The following is a 22,223-nucleotide window of genomic DNA, read 5'->3' as shown; positions in this document are numbered from 1 at the left end:
GGGTGGGATGGGGAGAAAGGGGGTGGGGATGCTGGCTCCTTTGCAACCTCAGCTGGCTCAAATGCTGAGCAAAGGTCCCAGAAAATGAAAGAGCAAAATATTGGGGTCAGGTGAAGGATTCGTTTGGCATGACCTATAGAATCACAACATTGTAGAATTTGAAGGGACCCCGCCCATTAGCTAAAGTGGTGCTTCAGGTTCAGAACAGTTTCAGGTTAAGAACGGACTTCCAGAACGAATTAAGTACTTAACCTGAGGTACCACTGTACAAGACAATGCAATACAATAGGCATAGCTGTCAACTTTTCCCCTTTCTTGCGAGGAATCCTATTTGAAATAAGGGAATTTCCCTTTGAAAAAGGGAAATGTTGACAGCTATGACAATAGGAAAACTGATGCTCCTTTAAGGCAGGGAAGACCCCATTCCTTTGATTCAGAGGAGGCTGCTCCATTGGGGCGAAACGGGGCGCTGCCCTACCAAGCTGAGTCTGTGCAAAGGGGTGGCCCTGCCTCTCAGCTTCCTCCTTCTTTTCCATGCTGCCCCTTGCAGAACTCAGCAGGGAGGAGAAATACAGGGACAAGAGGAGAATAAGTGGGCTCCCCCTGCATTGACTATGGCACCACTTAAAGTTGGGCCCCATGCTTTCTACCAGCCTCCAATGGGCACCAGCTGCCCATGCCCTGTGGGGAGGGGGTAACCTCTCCCGAGACATCTGGTGGTGGTGGTGGGCAGCCCAAAGTGCGTGGAGCACCACCTATCGGAGAATTATAAAATGGGAGAGTTGGAAGGGGCCCAGAGGGTCACGGTGAAATTGCAATGCAGGAATATGAGAGTGGCCCATATGGGGATCAAACCCATGACCTTGGAGTTCTCAGCACCATGGTCTAACCAGCTGAGCTAACTGCCACCAGTCAGACTCCAACTGCCGTCAGGCCCTAGACAGGATGCGCAGCGGTCAGGGATGAAGGGAGTTGTAGGCCAAAACAAGGACAGCCAACATGGCTTCCTCTAGCTGCCGTTGGACTCCAATTCCCATCAGCTGCAGCCAGCCAAGGCCAATGGTCAAGGTTGATAGGAGATGTGTTGTTGTTGTTGTTTAGTCGTTTAGTTGTGTCCGCCTCTTCTTGACCCCATGGACCAGAGCACGCCAGGCACTCCTGTCTTCCACTGCCTCCCGCAGTTTGGTCAAACTCATGCTGGTAGCTTTGAGAACACTATCCAACCATCTCGTCCTCTGTCGTCCCCTTCTCCTTGTGCCCTCCATCTTTCCCAACATCAGGGTCTTTTCCAAGGAGTCTTCTCTTCTCATGAGGTGGCCAAAGTCTTGGAGCCTCAGCTTCAGGATCTGTCCTTCCAGTGAGCACTCCGGGCTGATTTCCTTCAGAATGGAGAGGTTTTATCTTCTTGCAGTCCATGGGACTCTCAAGAGTCTCCTCCAGCACCAGAATTCAAAACAGGAGATGTAGTCCAGCGAAATATGCTGGAACAGGTTTCCCACACCTGTTTTAATGGCTAGCCTGAAGCTTCCTACAGCTGAGTCAGAAATCCAGGAATCATCATACAAGCTCAGGCCATCATTTATTTTTCCAGCACCAGACAGCCAAATGTCTTGAAGATGCTCACATGCACAACTGCGTTGCTGATAACCATCCTGGTTTGTCTATTTTTCCTGACCGTCAAAGGTATACTGCCTTTGACCAGGGAGGCTCCATTCCTAACTTCTATCAATGAGTCCCATTGCTGGTGCTTTGAACTATCCCTTGTGGAAAATGCAGCCTAAACCAGGGTTCGCCAAACCTCTCCGTCCACTGACCCCTTGATAAGCTTCTAAATTTGCCTTTGACCTCAACCCAGATTCTTTGCAATGTAAACGAAATAAAGTCTGGCCTAGTGCCTTTGAAAAGCTTTAAAAAAAACTTCACTGAAGTTTCTCAAAAGGCTTTTATAGGTTTGCATCTTTACAGGAGGGAAAGAAGGGTGTGAGACTTATTCTTCTGACACCATAAGAAATAATTGTTCCAAAGTGAAACTTGGTATGCAGGTTTCTTTTTTAAGCAATAAAGCAACATGGTGTGAGAATCCTGCTGTACTGCGGAATCATCTCATTAAATGCAGAGGGGTCCTCACTGGCAAGAGGAGTGCACTCTGCACATGCTCGTTCCACTTGATTTTTGATGCCCCTTGTCCCTATTTAAATTGGCCCCATTAAATGTCTTCCAAGACAGTAATGTTCACATACGCCATAAAGAGCTTATTATAACCTATCTTCTCTCTGCAGCCAGAAATGTCATAGTTAGGCACTGGAGAGGCTTGTCGGGAGTAAACATGGACCATTGGGACCAAATTGTATGGGAAATGACCTTATTAGAAAAGTTAACTAAAATAAACTAAAACTGACACAAGGAAAAAAGAAAGAGGACACCTTCGCCCCAGTATGGCTCCCTTTTATTACACACACAGCTCAAACAGACAATAATGATAGCAGGAATCTATCAACACCATACAAATCAATATGGCTAACCTGACCTAATGCAAATGCAAACAAATCTCTCTGCAATTGATCAAAGGTAAACACCCCCCTCCCAATATTCTCTCATTGTCTCTCAATTGCCTTCTAAATCTGGCCCGCGGAAGGTCCAGGAATTGCCGCATGAATCGCCAGTGCGTGGATCGCCAGCACACATGTTCTTTCCCTCTCCCTCACACGGCGGCTCCACCTCCTCCTCCCTCCCTCCTTCTGGCTTCTCTCTGCCCTGCCTAGAGGAGGAAGGGGGCTGGGCTTTGTTGGTGCCAGTCCCTCTCTGGAGCCCTTTCGCATGCCGCTCCTTGTCCCTCTGCCACCACCGCCGCCCCGCTCGAGCAGCCGCCATTTAAAGCAGCCCCTCTCCAGAGCCCTTTCATGAGCTGCTCATCGTCCCTCATTCATTTTTTCGCCCAAAATATAGTCTGGTCCCCCACAAGGTCCAAGAGACAGTGGACTAGCCCCCTGCTGAAAAAGTTTGAGGACCCCTGATGTAAACCAATAAATATATAGAAATAGAAATACTCAGCTGACAATTGACACTGACATAAAACCCCCACATACCTACCAAACTGGCAAAACGACAACCTTCTAGCCTGTTCCTTGGCTATCATATTGTTTTACATTTTACATTGAACATAACTAGAAGATTTTATAATCTGATCTAAAAAGAAAAGAGAGAGAGAGAGATCGCACATTCTTTGTAGTTCATGAAAACTTAAAACAAATTATTTCCAAAAAGAAAGAAAGAAACCCCTTTTTGACCCCAGAAGGGGTCAGTTGTCGACCACTTTGAGAAATCCTGGTGAAAACTTCCCTTCGTTTTCTCCTCTGGGTGGGTGGGCTGCTTTTATTTTTTTCCCCACTGACCCACCCCAAAAAAGGGGGACATTGTGCCTCAGCTGTGGGGCTGGCTGAGGCCTGGCCACAATCTATTTCAAGGTAGGCCTGGTGAGGTACAATCCAGCTTATGTCCCCAGGCTGTGGCTAAGCCGCTAACCGTGGGAGATCCTGGGGGCTTAATGACAAAGTCAATTAGACTCTGCTCCCTGTTGTGCACTAACACAAGATGTTACCGAGGGAAGGCGATTAGCGGTAACAGAAGGCTGGAAATACCAGGGTAATTCCAACTGATACATTGAGGACAGCTCTCTGCCCAGACCTTGCACATTTGGATACAGGCAGGATTAATTGTTACGCTAGGTGTGCGAAGGCTCAGGGGCCCAGGCTAGGCTGGAGCCAGGCGGCACTAGGAGGGCCAGAGGGGATCTCACGATGGGAAATGGTGTTTATAAGAGCAGGCGCCTCAAAACACAACACTGTTCCGGCTGTGAGATATACATGGGCCGGCACATTCACACCACACATTTAAAGCGCTGTGATCCTGCTTTAAACAGTCATGGCTTCCCCCAAAGAATTATGGGAGCTGTCGTTCAGCTGGGGTGCTGGGAGTTGTTAGGGAAACCCCACGCCCCTGATTTCTCTCTCATGGGGCTGCAATTCCCAGAGTGGTTTAAGAGTCAATCCTTCTTCCCAGGGAACTCTGTGAGAGGGGTTTTCTAACAACGAACAAACAGCCAAGTCTAAGAAAAGGCATCTGCTAGATTAAAGCATGCGAAGAATTGCATATACAATGGTACAGTACCTCCGGTTATGAACCTACCATATTTTTCCGTGTACAGTGGTACCTCGGGTTAAGTACTTAATTCGTTCCGGAGGTCCGTTCTTAACCAGAAACTGTTCTTAACCTGATGCACCACTTTAGCTAATGGGGACTCCTGCTGCCGCTGCGCCACCAGAGCACAATTTCTTTTCTCATTCTGAAGCACAGTTCTTAACCCGAGGTACTATTTCTGGGTTAGTGGAGTCTGTAACCTGAAGTGTATGTAACCTGAAGTGTATGTAACCCAAGGTACCACTGTATAAGATGCCCCCATGTATAAGACGTCCCCTATTTGGGGGGAATCCAAATTAAGAAAACACCCCTCAGCACGTGTATAAGACGAGCCCCAATTTTAAACCTAATTTTTTGGTAAAAAAAAAACCTTAGTCTTATACCCCGAAAAATACGGTAATTAATTCCGGAAGTCCGTTCTTAACCCAAAACTGTTCTAAACATGACGTGCGCTTTTGCTGATGGGACCTCCCGCTGCTGCTGCACCACCGGCGCACGACTTCCACTCACATCCCGGGGCAAAGTTCGCAACCAGGAGCATCTACTTCCGGGTTAGCGGAGCTCATTACCCGAAGCATTCATAAGGAGGACGGTATGTAACCCGAGGTTCCACTGCATTAGTGAAAGCACCATACAAAATGTGTGATCTAAGGGGAAACGGCTTCACAAAAATGTGTGTGTTCGACAAAAGTGCATCCAAAAATAAGCATATCCAAAGAAATCTGCACAAAAATGCTGGTGTAGTTTCATGAGGAATAGTATTTGGTTTTGGTTTAAATCACAAACCGATCTGGAAAGGTGGAGAACTGAACTTGGATTGGAAAAATGAAAAAATAAAAAAAAAAAAACCCCAAAACTTGGGGAAACTGGAATTGACAGATTCGCTGATCCTGACTTGAGACGAATGTGGAAGGTGAGATGATTGATGATGATGATGATGATATATGTGAAATGCCAGAATGCCATAATGAAACACCTTGTTCTGTCACATTTGGGAGCAGGGATGAAAAACTCGGTGCCCTCCATATGTTGCTAGACTACAACTCCCATCATGCCTGGTCATTGGCCATGCTGGCTGAGGGGTGATGGGATTTGGAGTCCAAGGACATTGTTGAACTACAATTCCTACCATCCATGACCATTGGTCTTGGTGGATGGGGGCTGATGGGAGCTGCAGTCAAGCAACATCTGGAGGGCACAGGGTTGGCAAACACCAGGTTCCAGTGGGCTAGGCATGCTGAACCTGGTTTAGCTATTCTGAAAAAAATGAGGTGTTAGAATAAGACGGGCATCACTTTTAGATGGCGGGGGGGAGTGTCACATTTCTGAACGCTTGCCCATGACTCACAGAAAGAAAATAAGTCAGGCAAAGCGAGGAAATTCACACTGCTTAGCTTAATTTATCCAAGCTACAGGCAGATCCAGCTGCTCCTACTGCAGAATCTTCTGACATCTGCCTGCGGACTCAGGATTCGCTCCCACACAAACTTACTTTGAGTCGGAAAGAGAGACTCTTGCACCTGGTGCAATCCTCCTTTAAACCACGCGCTCTGCTTATTTTAATAATGCACACAGACAATGCCAATTGATGGCAAAGGTTTGAAATGGTTTTTATCATGTTCCTTAAGGTAAAGGTAAAGGGACCCCTGACCATTAGGTCCAGTTGTGGCTGACTCTGGGGTTGCGGCACTCATCTTGCTTTACTGGCCAAGGGAGCTGGCGTACAGCTTCTAGGTCATGTGGCCAGCATGACTAAGCCGCTTCTGGTGAACCAGAGCAGCGCACGGAAACGCTGTTTACCTTCCTGCTGGAGCGGTACCTATTTATCTACTTGCACTTTGACGTGCTTTCGAACTGCTAGGTTGGCAGGAGCAGGGACCCAGCAATGGGAGCTCACCCCGTCGCGGGGATTCGAAACACCGACCTTCTGATCGACAAGTCCTAGGCTCTGTGGTTTAACCCACAGCACCACCCGCGTCCCTCTATCATGTTCCTTAGCTCATTCCATAACCTCCGCTTTGTGTTGCCTTGTGCTGAGGCAGAGCACTGGGTCCATCTAGCTCAGTATTGTCCACACTGACTGGCAGCAGCTCTCCAGGATTTCAGGAAGGAGACATTCCCATCTCTACCTGGAGATAACATTGGGAATTAAACCCAGGGCCTTTCTGGATGCGAAGCAGGTGCTCCACAACTCCTGGGGGAAATCACATCGTAGACAAATCATGTGTAACTCAAGCAATAAATAATTGGAGGGTGGGGTATCGCAGAATAAATTAATAAGCTTACAGCAGGCTGAGACACTGGTAACATAAAACAGCGGGAGGTTTGCAGAACGTCTCTACTGAGATTAAAATCGGGGTGTTATAAACACGTCCTTATTCTGCATTAGTGGAAAGCGGAAGGCTGCAGTTCCACTAACACCGGTTTTGAGAGATCTGCATTGGCTCCCAGTACGTTTCTGAGCACGATTCAAAGTATTGGCGCTGACCTTTAAAGCCCTAAACGGCCTCGGTCCTGTATACCTGAAGGAGCGTCTCCACCCCCATCGTTCAGCCCGGACATTGAGATCCAGTGCTGAGGGCCTTCTGGCGGTTCCCTCATTGTGAGAAGTGAGGTTACAGGGAACCAGACAGAGGGCCTTCTCGGTAGTGGCGCCCACCCTGTGGAACACCCTCCCTTCAGATGTCAAGGAAATAAGCAGCTATCCTATCTTTAAAAGACATCTGAAGGCAGCCCTCTTCAGGGAAGTTTTTAATATTTAACGCTGTATTGTTTTTAACACTTGATTGGGAGCCGCCCAGAGTGGCTGGGGAAACTCAGCCAGATGGGCGGGGTATAAATAATAAGTTATTATTATTAGTAGTATAATAACTGACCCAGGCAGTCTGATGGAGCCCATTCAGGTCCCAGGTTCTGCTTTTCTCTCTTAACCCCGACTCAACTGCCTGATCCCTGCTCCCCTTTTCTGGTCCTCCCACATTTCCTTCCCCACAATTACCCAGGACCAGCTGGGAACTCAATTAGCGCAAGCAGCTTGTCCCAACCACCCAGGTGTCCACAGGAAAATCGTCCCCCACCCCCTTGCAAATCCATTTACCAGGAAACTCTCTGAAAGCTTTTTCAGTGTGAAAACAATGTATGGGTTTTAAAAATTATTATTATTATTATTATTATTATTATTATTATTATTATTATTAAGAGGTGGGGATCGTCTCTGTTCCACATCTCACATTACTTGGCGTTGAAAAATGCAAACAGCTCTGGGATGGAGCAGCCACATCTGCAATTACACAGCTCTGGGCTCCCAATTATTATTTGGTGAATAATAATACTAATAATAAGGTAATAATAATACCACTGTATTGGCCTGAATATAAGCCTCACATTTTCCCAAATTCCGACCACAAAGAGGTTAAGTGCAGCTTATATTCATAACCTTATGGTATGCAGCCAGGGGCCCAGGAGCATGGGGCAAACAGCGCCAGGAGCGTGGCAAAGCAGCGCCTGCCCCATGAGTAGACCCCCGTCCTCTCCCCCAAGGCAGGGAAGGGAGAGAGCGAGGAAGGGGAAATGCCAACAGCAAGGCAGCACAGCTCCCCCACTCCCACCCAGTATGCAGTCAGGAGAAACGAGGAATGGAGTGGCTTATATTCGGGTATTTTTTTCTTTTCTCCCCACCCCCCTCCAATTTTAAAGGTGTGGCTTATATTCGGGTGTGGCTTATATTCGAGCTAATACAGTATGTATGTATGTATGTATGTATGTATGTATGTATGTATTGTTGTGGTTGTTGTTTAGTCGTTTAGTCGTGTCTGACTCTTCGTGACCCCATGGACCAGAGCACACCAGGCATTTCTGTCTTCCGCTGCTTCCCACAGTTTAGTCAAACTCATGCTGATAGCTTCGAGAACACTGTCCATCCATCTTGTCATCTGTTGTCCCCTTCTCCTTGTGCCCTCCATCTTTCCCAACATCAGGGTCTTTTCCAGGGAGTCTTCTCTTCTCATGAGGTGGCCAAAGTATTGGAGTCTCAGCTTCAGGATCTGTCCTTCCAGTAAGCACTCAGGGCTGATTTCCTTCAGAATGGAGAGGTTTGATCTTGCAGTCCATGGGACTCTCAAGAGTCTTCTCTTCTCATGAGGTGGCCAAAGTATTGGAGCTTCAGCTTCAGGATCTGTCCTTCTAGGGCTGATTTCCTTAAGAATGGATAGGTTGGATCTTCTTGCAGTCCATGGGACTCTCAAGAGTCTCCTCCAGCACCATAATTCAAAAGCATCAATTCTTCGGCGATCAGCCTTCTTTAGGGTCCAGCTCTCACTTCCATACATCACTACTGGGAAAACCATAGCTTTAACTATACTATCCCTGCCAAGAAAACTCCATGGACAAAGACAACAGGCATATGTATTTATTATATCCACCCATCTGGCTGGGTTTCCCCAGCCACTCTGGGCAGCTCCCAACAGAATATTAAAAACACAATTAAACATCAAACATTAAAAACCTCCCTAAATTAGCTTTGTCAAACCAGAACAGCCCTTTGGCTGGAAGTCACAGGCCATTCCGTTTCGGTTCTGATTTATCGTTTTAGCTATTAACTATTTTTTTTTAAAAGGGTTGCAAACCAGCTGATCCTGGACTGAAAATATGTGAAATCTGTACTGCAGAGCCTGTATCATGCTCGGAAACAAATTCAATATGAGATTTTGATGGAGATGTGAACTGCTCAGCCGTTGCTTTTAGATAGTGAAAAATAAAATACAAATGGCACTCGCAACCAAGTGTTGCAGTGTAGAAAGCGCCTGTTCGGAGTTCTAGCCAGCCACTCACTCCTAAGATACTCCGTTTCATCCCCCGGTCCATTAATACCCAACAGTCAGCCATCATTCCATGGCTGCTGATAATATCCAGACCTCACTGGGCTTTTTTGAGGTTCTTCTCCCTTCCCTGTTATAGCTACAATTCCCAAGGTAGTCTTGCCTCAGCAAAGGACCAGATGAGAGCCAACAGACTGAGACTCAATCCAGATAAGGCAGAGGCCTTGCTTGTGGCTGGTTCCCTAGACCAGATGGGTGGGAGATCGATGGGGTTACACTAAGGTTACCAGACTTTTTTCAAAGAATCCGGGGACACTTTTTTTTTTGGAAAAGAGAGGGAAAAAGTTATTATTATTTTTAAAAAAGAAGAAAAAATATATTCTCTTCTGTGGTCTCCTCTTTCATGTGGCCTTCCTCTGGGTCCTGGCCTGCTCTCTTGGAGCCTTAGACACCATGGAGTAGGCTTGGGTCGGGCCTGGGCTCGGCCACGTGTCCTTGCCCTCCTTGTGCTCTCCTACCTCTCCTCAGCGGTGGCAGCGGTAGCAGCGGCGCAGCAAGCTTGGGTCTCCCCTCTTTTTTCTCCTTCCTCTTTAACTCTCCTCCTCCTCCTTCTCCTCTCCTCCTTCTCCCTGCGTTGGCTCTAGGGTTTTTACTGGTCCCAGAGCGCCGCTGGGCAGTTGGCCGGGCACTCACTCCCGGCTCAATTGGGGGTCACAGGGTGTGTGTGTCAGCGGTTCCCCCTGGTGATGCGCTGGGCGTCCCCAGTTCCCCCTCGGTAGTGGCGGCGGCAGTCTCAGCAGCCCAGAGCTGGACTGGGAGCACAGTTGGCTCTGGCTGGCTTCAGGAGCTGCTCGCTGCTGTGGCGCCTGCCATTTTGCCTCACCAAAGGCCCCATATGATGTGTCTTGTGCTGTTTAACCAACCACGCAACATTCAATCCCTACTAATGAATCTACAACACTTAAAATATAAATCCGGGGACATTAAATGAAATCCGGGGACAGATTTTGTCCGGGGACAGATTTGTAAATCCGGGGGCTGTCCCCGGGAAACAGGGACATCTGGTAACCATAGGTTACACTCCCTCTGAAGGAGCAGGTTTGTAGCTTGGGGGTACTCCTGGATCTTTTGTTGTCGCTCAAGGCCCAGGTGCTCTCAGTGGCCCAGAGTGCCTTCCATTAGCTTTGGCTGGTCCACCAGCCACGCCCCTATCTGGACAGGGATAGCCTAATTTTTGTCACCTTTGCTCTGATAACGGCTTGTTTATCACATTATATGTAGGGCCGCCTCTGAAGATGGTTCGGAAACTTCAGCTGGTACAGAATTCAGCGCCCAGGTTGCTCACCAGGGCAAGGCAATGTGAGCTTTTACACCGGTCCTGGGCCAACAGTACTGGGTGCCAATTAGTTTCTGGGCCCAAGGCAAAGTGCTGGTTTTGACCTATAAAACCTTAAACAACTCAGGACCGCAGTACCTCAAGGACTTCCTCTCCCAATATGAGTCAACCTGGAGGCCCTTCTTTGTGTGATGAGGCCCTGAAGGTGGCAACATGAGAACTGGCCTTTTCTACGGTGGCTCCCCTTTTGTGGAATACTCTCTCCAGGGAGGCTCATCTGACACCTTCATTACATATCTTTAGGCAAAAACACTCCTCTATAACCAGACCTTTGACTGACTGAACATTTCAATGTCTTTGTGAGAGGGGGCTACTGGTTTGCTTTTGTTTTATTAAGTATTTTGTGTTCTCATTTTGTATTGTTATGTTATGAACCGCCCTGTGATCTTCAGCTGAAGGGCGGTACACAAATTTAATAAACAACAATAACAACAACAACAACAACAACAGCCCATCACTCTTCTCAAACTACAATTGCCAGGATTCTCTGGGAGAAGATGTGACTTTTAAAAGTCTTCCATCTCCTCCATTGCAGCACCTGAAATGGCTGCTGTTCTCTTGCAAGAAGATACGGGATGTCCTGTTCTTTTCCTGGACACTTGCAGGGTTTGCTTTAGTGGGGCTCACTGTAGGAAGGCAGATTGCCACCCGATGCTTCACCCCCTTTTGGCTCTGGCCCGGCCCACCCTTGGCATGCGGCCCCTGGAAGATTGCTCATAAGCGACTGTGGCCCTTGGGCTGAGACTGGTCCCCTGCATGCCTGCACTGGGAACGTAGGGGGCTGCTGCCTTACCCTGAATCGGGCTATCCAGCTCAGTATTGTCTACACTGGCTGGCAGCAGCTGTGTGGGGTTTCAGGCAGGGGTCTCTCTCAGAACTACCTGGAGATGCCATTGTGGACTGAACCCGCTGAGCCAGACTCTTCCCACAAAGGAATCACGAAGAAGCCAACCTGTGGCTGTACAGAATTGCAGATTCCAGTTGTGGACAGTCCAATGGTCCTTTCACCATGCCCAGACTCTCCCACCTGTGTGGAGACCCCATTACCTGGACCTCTGTGTGTTTGTGTGTGTGTTGCAGAGGAGGCGTGGGCCTCCCTGGCAGCTTAGCAAGGTGCCGGTGGGTCAAACAGGTGTTATTTAACCCAGTGCAGGAATGCTAAGTGGCTGATCGGTGTGGCTGTTGTCACCCTAATCCCTTAAGGCTCATCAATTCCTGCTTCAGGGGAAGCTACTTGCTGGCCTGATCCTGGGAAAGGCTATTTAACACAGCTGCCGCTTGGCGCACACCCTGGGCGCAGGCAATCCGCTTTGTGTGCCACTAGCCTCTCAGCAGCTTAAATCCCCCCTCACCCCTCTTTGTCTCTCCCCCCCTCCCCTGCCAAAATTCCCCCCTGCCCTTCGCAGGCTTGCAAGGAACCACAGGCGCCAAGAAGTTGGCCCCAGGGAACAATCTCTTTGCTCAGAGGAAGACACCCTCCAACACAAGAAAATAGAGACATTTCCCACGCCCCAACAACTGACCCCCCATTTTCTTGTCCACCCCCCCAAGCATCTCCTCCACCACTATGCCAGTGGGAGACAGCCCCCATGCCCTCCTCCACCATCCCAAGAAAGCCCCTTAATCCTAATTTCATTTTATTATTTGGTAGATTTACAAAAGGGGGGGGGAACACACTGATAAATAAATGTTAGAAAGACGCAAGATGAGACGTAGATGCACAAAGCAATTTTTTAAAAAAATCAAGGCTCCTTGCAGTCTGCTCTGTTCTCCCTTTCCTCTTGAACCCAGGACGCCCCTGCCCTCCGATTGCACCTTCCAGAGCTCCTCATTGTCCTCCCCCATCTTGGTGCTGGTGTTGTTGTTGGGGAAAATAGGGACATTCCAGTATCTAATCAGAAGCCTTTGGTCTGTCCCTGGAAAATCAGGACGCTTGGAGGGTGTGAGATACTGTGTTGCCTGCCTTGGCCAACAGCAGTTCTCTCAGGAGTTCTTAAGAAGAAGAAGAAGAGTTTGGATTTGATATCCCGCTTTATCACTACCCCAAGGAGTCTCAAAGCGGCTAACATTCTCCTTTCCCTTCCTCCCCCACAACAAACACTCTGCGAGGTGAGTGGGGCTGAGAGACTTCAGAGAGAAGTGTGCCTAGCCCAGGGTCACCCAGCAGCTGCATGTGGAGGAGCGGAGACACGAACCCGGTTCACCAGATTACGAGACTACCGCTCTTAACCACTACACCACACTGGCTCCAACAGAAGGTCTTCTCCTCACCTGCCCCTTAAGAGCCCTTTTGTGGGAGAGGATGGGGATGGGATACGGAATTGGTCCATCTAGCTTAGTACTATCTACTACACACTGATGGGCAGCGGCTCTCCAGGGTTTCTGGCAGAAAGTCTTTCCCAGCCCTACCTAGAGACGCCGGGGATTGAACCTGGGACCTTCCGGACGCAAAGCAGATGCTTTGCCCCTGTGCCATTGAGCCCCTTCCATTGTTATCCCTTATCCTCTCAGGATGAGCGCTTAAGAAATGAGTTCTGGAACTCTTGGGCCAAGTGGGAGACTGGCTGTGGCAGACACTGATTGGCTAGCATCCATAACGTGACAAACCCTCCCCAACCCCCCAGGGCCATTTTGCAAGTGGTTTTTTCCCCCCTTTCAAATGTTAGCAATTTAGTTAGTTTATTTTTTTTAGGGGAAGGATGGAGTGGATGTATAAATGAATAAACATGGTAGGGATAACTCCCTCCCACAGAGCTGAAGGGGAAAAGTGGTCCAGCTATACCCATCTCGAATGCAAATTTTAAAGACTTTGGGTGAAGATCCCGCTGCGACTGCTCTTAAAACCTGACGCCTGTCTCCATCCTGCTGCTGCTTAATGACCTCACTTCATGCCTAAGCAAACACCCAGGGGGTGGAGAGATCCTCACATTTTCCTGCTTTCTAGCTAAAGAGGGTTCTCTCATTCTATTCAGGCCAGGCCCAAAATAGGATATGATCCTTTGGGGGGTGGGGTGGGTGGAAGGAGTCTGGCAAATGAATCCGTCCTAAATTACCAGTCCAGCGACTTCATCTTTATCATAAGGTAAAGGTAAAGGTACCCCTGCCCGTACGGGCCAGTCTTGCCAGACTCTGGGGTTGTGCGCCCATCTCACTCAAGAGGCCAGGGGCCAGCGCTGTCCGGAGACACTTCCGGGTCACGTGGCCAGCGTGACATCGCTGCTCTGGCGAGCCAGAGCTGCACACGGAAACGCCGTTTACCTTCCCGCTAGAAAGCGTTCCCTATTTATCTACTTGTACCTGAGGGTGCTTTCGAACTGCTAGGTTGGCAGGCGCTGGGACCGAGCAACGGGAGCGCACCCCGCCGCGGGGATTCGAACCGCCGACCTTTCGATTGGCAAGCCCTAGGCGCTGAGGCTTTTGCCCACAGCGCCACCCGCGTCCCAATATCTTTATCATAATCGTCACAATTATTTGTTACTCATAAGAACATGGGATCAGGCCGAAGGCCCAGCAAGCCCATACACTGCGGGTGTCCTGGGGGGAAAATGGGACATCCTGTTTTCTCATACAAGAGCATGGCGGCCATTTTGGGCACTGTGATCTTGCACGATTTCATGCCAAGATCTTGCGCCCCCCCCCAAAAGCACTCCCGCACTGAAAAAAGCATCCTTTTCAGGGCCGCAATCTTGTCTGGCTCTCCAAAATGCACATTTTCCAGCACCATAGTGAGTATAGCGCCCCCAAACAGTGTGTCTTTGGGCCTCTGTGAGCTCACACAGGTCACACAACACGTACGGGAGCATGGGCAACAGTGGAAAACTGTAAAACTGAATGAACAGAATCAAATACAAACATTTAAAAGAATGTTTTTAATTTAAAAAAATGTTTTTAATGCAAACATTAAAAAAAATATTCCAATAATGAGAATCATAATAACATCAGAATAAACTAAAAGCAGCTCATATGGTGCATCAGAGTAAGCCACACACACTATTTATATACTTTAAAAGCCTGTTCTGAGGCGTCTTCCTAAATGTAGGAAACGAAGGGGCTCAGTGGATTTATGCCATAAACAATATCAAGGGAGGGACAAATCTGTCAATTTTGGTTTCTCTCAGTTTCTCATTTTTTCTAGTCTTAAGTTCTCAGCACTTCCACATCAGTTTGAAACTGAGTTGCTTTTTTTAAGTCCTCAAAAAGTTCACCCGCATTTCAGAACAAATATCTCCCAAATAAACACATTTTCCTCTGAAACGTTGCCTAAATATACACACTTTCACTGAGCAATTTCCTGAAATACAATGCTTTTTGTATGTTGTTTTCACAAATATATGCATTTCAGCACACAACTTTGCCCTAGGCCTCTAAAGATGAACTGAACACGAATTTCTCCCTCTCATTATCAGGCCTGTTGGGGAAACAAATCATGACCTCCGAAGCTGACCTTAAGGCCCAGGCCCGTTTGTGTGGAAGTCAATTCAAGTGGTGATTCACACACACACACACACGCACACCAAGGAAGTGTATATCTGCATGTAAAATAGATACAAAAATTTAAGCACCGGATTAAACTGCGGCATCAACTGCGCTGGGAGAAACTGGGGTCAGAATCTAGGGTTGACCCCGATAGAATCAGCAGGAGACCCCCAGATTCACTTCAGGGGGGGAACTCGGGTCTCCCAATCTCGCCCACCCATCTGCCTCTCCCTTCCTTCCCGCTTCGCAGCGCCTAATGCCAGAAAGACCTTTTGTGATCGCCTAGCGGCTGAAGTCCAACCTCCCCTTTGACACATTAATAAGTCAGCGCTTCAAACCACTCACAAGGCAACCTCTCCCTGAGCTGTTTAAAACCCTCTTGCGCGGCGATTAGCTCCCGGTAATCAGGGTGCCAAAGCATCAAGGCTTCATCCCAAGGCGTTCGAGAAGAAACTCTCGATGCAGAAAGGGAGATTCTTTTGCCGCAAACAGCAACCGGCCGAGGGTCCCCGCGGAGCGCTGGGACCTTTAAGAATGACCCTGCGCCTCTAGATTCTCCACCTGGATGTCCCTGGCTATTCCCCGGCTCTAAAACCTACCAAGGAAGGCATTTGGGGTGTAAAAAAAAAGGTAAACAACATTTGTGTATGAATAGCTTTTTTAAAAATGAGGGGAGTTGAGATGAGCAGGGCTTGGATATCTATAGGGAAAGGTCTGGTACAGGTGCGATTTCAGGTTTCAGTTCAAGGTGGAGTTGCCAACTGTTTGGGAGGGTGGAGTGGAAAACCTGGCCTATTCCTGCACCGTTAATGGCGTCTTGATCTCTGGAAATCGACAAGGGGAGAAGAAATAAAGGAGATGGATGGCCTGTTTATTCCTGCGGATCAAGTCATTGGTTAAGGGGCAGCGGAAAGAGGCTTGTTTGAAAGTTGGCAATCTGATTGGCAGGGTGTGGGGGGGGGTAACAAGGGAGTTTCGGAGGGGTGTGATTTGGAATTTCAAAGTTGGAAAGGAGGGGTGGCAGGAATCTCGAGATGGTTTGCTGTAGAGTGTGCTTTTTGTGATCTCCTAAGAGACAGAGGTGTAGTTGCTCTCCTGAAGAATCATTACATGTGATCTAAAGCCATTTTGGCTGGGAAGAGGAGCAAAGGGTGTCCCAGCCCCCTCCTCCATCAATGACGCATAGTAGGGTGGGTTTCTAAATACATCAAGTGGATATTGCGCCCGGGGAAATTCCCTCTGGCTAGAAGAGTCTAGCAGCCAATTAACTACCGGGCTAAGTTCAAGGCGTTGGTTTTGGTTGCATAAATCCCTATAAGAACTTGGGACCAGGATCATCTCACCTCTTATATACCAAATCAGTTCACTCTTCAGGGGAAGGAGTCCCACAGAGACTATCTTTCTAGGATGTCCCTTCCTCACAATGTAGGAACTGGGCCTTTTGTGTGGTGGCCCCAACTTTGGAAGTCCCTCTCCTTAGCTATTAGACAGCCTGGCCATCTCTGTTGTCTTTTTGCAGCCTAGCAAAGACCTTCCCCTTCCTATGAGCCTTTTAAGAAGAGCTGTTCATCCCAGTCTGCATCTGCATTGGAACTGGCTTTTAAGAAGTTTTAAAGGCGCTTTTGTTATTTTATCATTTGCTGTTTGCTCCCTTGCTTCCTCTGAGAGGGTGGGGAGGGTGTACATTTATTGTTCTTGTTATTATTTATTTTATTTATTTTGTTGATTTATCATGCCCAAGGCCGTCCAGAGAGACTTACAACCAACCAAACTAACAGATAATAAACCCCGCACAGATATATTAACAGACCTTGCAAGTGTCTGGGATAAACCAAGACATCCTGTTTTTTATTGCAAGAAAACGGAGGCCATTCCCCACCCCAAAAAAGCACTATTTTGGGGGGCTGCGATCTTGCGCAGGCACTCAAAATGTGCATCTTTTGGTGCATCTTTGGGAGCAGGAAGCCAGGGCGCGAAATCACGCAAGATTACGGCAACCAAAATGAGTATAGTTGTGATTAAAAAATGGGAAGTTGGAAACCAGGAAGATGGCATCCCAGATGTTGTTTCAGAATGTTGGAGGGTATGCATTAAAACCAAGAGGAAATAAAAATACATTTAAAACATCCCGCCCATTTCCTAAAAGGCTACAGGTAGTTAAAGGCCAAAGGCCTTGCTATAGAGGAAAGGTTCTGCCTGGTGCCTAAAGATATGTAAGGAAGGTGCCTGGCGGGCCTCCCTGGGGAGCAACCCTAAAAAAGGCCTGTTCTCATGTTGCCACCCTCCAGACTTCTCATGGAGGGGCCACACAAAGAAGGGCATCAGATTATGAGTGCAGGGTCCCGAAAATAAAAGAAATACATTAAAAATAGTCCAGATGACTCTGAATACCAGTTGCTGGGAACCAACAGTGGCTTCTGCTTCCAGAATCAGAGGCTGTTGTTGAAGGAGAACAGCAGTGGGCCTACTGTCCTCAGGTCCACCTTGCAGGCTTTCGTGAGGCTTCTGTTGGCCACTGTGAGAACAGGATGCTGGACTAGATGGGCCTTGGGCCTGATCCGGCAACTGAAGCTCTTCTATTCCAGAAGAGAATCTGATTTGGGGAGAGGGTTGCAACTCCTCACCCTTTTCCTATGATAACATCACTGAGGGCTTCTACTGACAATACTTGTGTTGTTTTTCGTATTATTTCTCCTTCTCCTTCATACTTCCCTCCCTCCTTCCTCTACCCAAGGCATTCTGGGTGTTCTGCCACTGTGTCCTGTAGACCCTTCCCCACACCCCTAGCTCGACCATCTTGCTCCCCCTCGCCCCGTAGGCCTGCCTCGCCTAGCTTCCCAGTAGCCTCAGCCCATCCCCCAAGATGACCTTGCCCCCACCAAGTGTCCCCCTCTTCTCCCCAAACCAGGTGGCTCGCGTCTGCGAAGCCCTGCAGGAGAGCGGAGAATTTGAGCGCCTCGCCCGCTTCCTGTGGTCCCTCCCGCCGTCACTCGCCCTCCGGCACCCCGAAGGCCTCGGCTGCACTCACGCCAATTGCCATGACTTGGAGTTGTTCAGCAGCCCAATTCCCTCGGCTGCGTGGTTGGCGCCCTACTGCAGCCAGGCCACTGTGGCCGCCTACCACCTGGAACCGTTCGGAGCCCTACGGTGCGGAGACAGGTTCTCAATACATCCGCCAGACCGATCACCTGCCCGGAAGAAGGTCCCTGGTCTGCCGAGGGACTCTGGCCAAGATGGGGAGCAGAAAGTGAATGGCTTCAAGGTGAGCAGGACCTGATTATATTGCTATAGAGTTTTGGGGAGAGGGGGGTCAGTCTGTATGATATCTTCGTGTCCCTTCCATGCCTGTGTTTCTGTATCAAGGAGGCTTAGAATCTTAGAAGAGACCCCTGAACTGGTCAGACTGGTTTCTTTGTAAGTTAACGTCCTTAGCTGGCCAGTTGAGCACCACCATTTACATGTCTAAAGAGGTTGCCCTGTTGCCAAACGGGATCTAGATCTGCGTTAGGGATGGGGAACCGTTTTCAGCCCAAGGGCCACACTGCCTTCCAGGCAACCTTCCGAGGGCCACATGCAAAAGTGGGTGGAGCAACACATGCAAAGTACTGCTCTTCAATAGGCTAGTTTCTACATGCACTCACACAGCACTCTCTATCCTCCATCCAGGCAGACGAGAGGCGTGATCAGAGTACAGAGATACATTCCAGCCTGGCAAAAAAACCCACTTGTATATATCTTCCTATATACATAAAAATGCAAGGTGTTGTCACGCTCTGCAGTTCGCTTGGCTGCCAATAGGCAGCCATGCAAATGGACAAGTGAGCTGTTTAATGGAAGCAGCTCCAAACTCCATCAAATGTGTCGGAAGTGATGCTTAACAAAAGGGGAGGGGCGCTTCACACAGCTTTTTACCAAACGGGGCAATTTGGTGTGGTGTGTGAGAAGGGCGATTGGGGAGGTGAGTTTGGCAAGCAAAGGAATCAGGGGCAGCAGACGCGTTTGTGTGCTTCTCCACTAGAATCCCACCCCCCAAAAGCAACATACTTCATGGTCACGGACTGCTAGCTGCCTATTGGATGGACGGGCGGGGGGGGGGGAATGAAGGGTGGTGGTCAAATGGAGTGGGATTATGGGGTGGACTGTCCGGAAGGAAGGAACAGCTGGCAGGCTGATTGTCCCACTTATAAAACAAGTTGAACAAGTGTTGGCAAACAGCAGGATCCATCACATTAAGGGGGTGGGAATTTAATAATATTGTTTATTATTATTATTATTGTTATTATTATTATTATTATCAGTAATTATATGTATTACTTGCTTTCTTGTTTACTATGGCAGCTCAAAGTGACTCACAATATTATAAGCAAAAAAAGAACCACACATACATATATTAAAACCAGCAAAAGACAATTAATTTAAAACAAAAACAAGTGATCGTAAATACAAAATATGAAAAAGAATAGCAGGCATGAACAAGAATAGAGGGGTGGAGACAAGGACACCTCTTGAAGGGAAGGGAATTTGAGAGTAAAGACATCATTCAGTGGAGCATCAGTTGATTCTGCTTTTCAGCCTCTGCAGAAGAGCATTTTCTTTCCTCGTTCCTCTGCACCTGTCCTGTGGCCTGACATCCATTCTCCTTTTCCCCCAGGAAAGGACGCGGAACCTCCTGCGGGAGTGGTACCTTCAGGATCCGTACCCTAACCCTTCCCGCAAGAGGCACCTGGCCCAGGCGACAGGGCTCACCCCCACCCAAGTGGGGAACTGGTTTAAAAACCGCCGGCAGAGAGACCGCGCAGCATCAGCCAAGCACAGGTGAGAAACAGCTGGAGAGAGTGCAAGGCAGGCCTGGCCTAACTCAAGCTGCGGTAGAACATCTCTATCATGCCAAAGCTTCCCACTACAATCTCTGGCATCTCCATTTCATAAGAATACCTAAGCAGCAGTCTCAAGAAGACAGGTTGGGATGAATTGACTGTACTCTTCAGTAACCATAGGGGTGTGTGGTTCCTTCCCTGCCCCCTTTTTAAAAAAAACACATGGCTTAAAAAAAATTATTCCATTTGTTATCAGCCTTCTGGCGGTTCCCTCACTGCAAGATGTGAGGTTACAGGGAGGCAGGCGGAGGGCCTTCTCGGTAGTGGCGCCTGCCCTGTGGAACGCCCTCCCAGCAGATGTCAAGGAAATAAACAACCACCTGACTTTTAGAAGACATCTGAAGGCAGCCCTGTATTGGGAAGTTTTTAATGTTTTATCATATTTTTAATATTCTGTTGGGAGCCAATATTCTGTTGGGAGCCGCCCAGATTAGCTGGGGAAACCCACCGAGGTGGGCAGGGTATAAATTTTATTATTATTATTATTAGGCTGCAAAAGGAGCCATCAACCCAGCCTAGAGACGTCCAAACCGAGACCCTAAATAGCAAGCTGTGCTTGGCAGAAGAGAAAAGCACACCCGGGGAGCAGAGGGATCCCACCGCAGCCACCAGTGACAATGAAAACAGCCAAAGAGCAAGGGAGACTTGGGAAGACTGATCCAGCCGAGGGGTTCTCTGTTCAACAGAAATGACTGGCTGGGGTGTGTGGGAGACGCAGGGCACAACCAATGGGAATGAGATGCAGTCATCACGAACCCCATTACTTATGGAATGGGGGCGGGGGAGGTTTTAAGGAAAGGGAACCAGGTGCCAAGATTGAGGGTGTGGCAGGAATGATGGGAACGGAGAGTTTATTGGCTAACTTCCCTGTTATCCCGCTTGCCTTCCCCTGAGCAGCTTTGCAGCGCTGGCGTCCTTCGGAGGAGATAAAACCAGAGTCTCGTTGCCACTTTACAAAAAATAGGTGTATTTACCTCGAGAGAAGGGGCGCCAGGACCCAGGCTTAAGAATTAAAGGCTGCTGAGCAGTGAAGACCCCAGGCTTTCTTCTCTCAGGCCTGCCTTGGGCGGCCATCTAATTTAACCAGAATGAAATGATAAGCCTACCCAGATCTTCACTTCACACAACCAGGCCCTTCTGTAGTTCTCTGGGCCCTAAATCAGTGGGAGGGAAGGGCTCCCTGCTCAGGCATCCAGAAGGACGTCTTGCTGAGTCTGCAGTCAGGACTAGAGAGAAGAGGGTGAGGAGAAGCCAGGAGTGAGGGGAGAGGAAATAGATTTGGGAGGTTTTGGAGTTAAAGCGGAAGTGAATGAGAAGTAAGGCGAGAAAGAGAACATATATGGGGGTATTTGTAGATTAAAAAGAGGTCGGGGCAGGGGGGTAAGGATGGATGCACCTATATCAGTGATGCTCTTGCCGATTTTGAGCCAAAGGAATCTGTTAAATAACTGACAGCACCAATCACCTTTTGGGGAACGATCGAAAGCAGCTTTCCACACCTTTTTGGCCACTGGGTGTACTTTGCGGGAGACATACCAGCAGCCAAGGCACTTGCAGCCACACCTAGGGGTTGGGGCCCAGCCACTGTGTCCATGAAGCTTTTGGCTAAACCCTTTGCATCCCTCCATCCCTCAGTTGAAACAAGGTGTCCATACAGGTAACCTGCATCTGCTTGCATTAATCCCTTGTTTAGTTTGGCTCATCCCTCCGATTTCATCCTCTGCCACATAAATTTAGATTGAGGTCTCCCCCGGGGGAGGCCTCTTTTTTTGGGTTGTTTGTTTATCTCTCTCTGTGTAAACTGCTGAGTATATTTACGGCACAGTATCAATAAAACGATTCTATTCTAATATCTAGAGAGCGCCACTAAAAATGCCAGCGCCGCATTAATAAATGATGGTGGCTTTGCATTCCAGAGGCGATGCGTCACTTAAAAACAAACAAAGGGATGCTCTAGTGGCTCCCTTCTGCAGGGATGAGGTTGAGAAGAGAAGCGTTTCGAATGAGAAGGAATGAAGGGATACAGCCATGATCAACGCTTTTAAAAGGCTGGAACCCTGTGTAATAAGAAGAGCTAAGGCAGGGGACAGCAAACTTTTTCAGCAGGGGGCCGTTCCGGTCCATTGTCCCTCAGACTTTGTGGGGGGCCAGACTATATTTTTGGGGGGGAAATGAACAAATTCCTATGCCCCACAAATAAGCCAGTGATGCATTTTAAATAAAAAACACATTCTGCTCATGTAAAAACATGCTGATTCCTGGAACATCTGCGGGCTGGATTTAGAAGGCGATTGGACTGGATCCGGCCCCTGGGCCTTAGTTTGCCTAGCCATGAGCAAAGGCAAGCCTATATTCAGAGCTACAAGATGCCTCTGAAAGTGGAGGTGTGATTAGTAGCCATTGTCTCATTTCATTGTCATTGAAAGCCTTGTCCTCCCTAAAATCTGCTGCTAAGTCGTC

General features: G+C 48.5%; 2 protein-coding genes across 2 annotated transcripts in view; one reads left to right on the top strand and one right to left on the bottom strand.

Moving 5' to 3' along the window:
* Window positions 1–6,264: 6,264 nt before the first annotated feature.
* The window catches only part of CNIH2 (cornichon family AMPA receptor auxiliary protein 2), a 124,305-nt gene continuing 108,346 nt past the window's right edge, over window positions 6,265–22,223 (bottom strand). The window contains exon 7 of the transcript XR_014558684.1: window positions 6,265–6,289. The gene's annotated coding sequence lies outside the window, so the exon portion shown is untranslated. The remainder of the gene's footprint in view (window positions 6,290–22,223) is intronic.
* Window positions 17,257–21,514, top strand: LOC310833398 (homeobox protein SIX6-like). The gene is made up of 3 exons (XM_083716123.1): window positions 17,257–18,148; window positions 19,538–19,701; window positions 20,253–21,514. Exons 1-3 carry the CDS (start codon window positions 17,750–17,752, stop codon window positions 20,419–20,421), a joined length of 732 nt encoding a protein of 243 aa, XP_083572249.1. The 5' UTR covers window positions 17,257–17,749; the 3' UTR covers window positions 20,422–21,514.

The sequence above is a fragment of the Podarcis gaigeae genome (genome assembly GCF_964106915.1).
Source record: "Podarcis gaigeae genome assembly, chromosome: 16".
Taxonomy (NCBI): Eukaryota; Metazoa; Chordata; class Lepidosauria; order Squamata; family Lacertidae; genus Podarcis; species Podarcis gaigeae.
This window is presented reverse-complemented; position numbering and strand designations above follow the sequence as displayed.

What these genes read in the sequence shown, in the direction of transcription:
- LOC310833398 (XM_083716123.1), top strand. Translation starts at nt 17,750, where the DNA reads ATGACCTTGCCCCCACCAAGTGTCCCCCTCTTCTCCCCAAACCAGGTG. An exon ending in AGAAAGTGAATGGCTTCAAG is followed by an intron (nt 18,149 to 19,537) that starts GTGAGCAGGACC and finishes CTTTTCCCCCAG; the next exon opens with GAAAGGACGCGGAACCTCCT. An exon ending in GCAGCATCAGCCAAGCACAG is followed by an intron (nt 19,702 to 20,252) that starts GTGAGAAACAGC and finishes TATTATTATTAG; the next exon opens with GCTGCAAAAGGAGCCATCAA.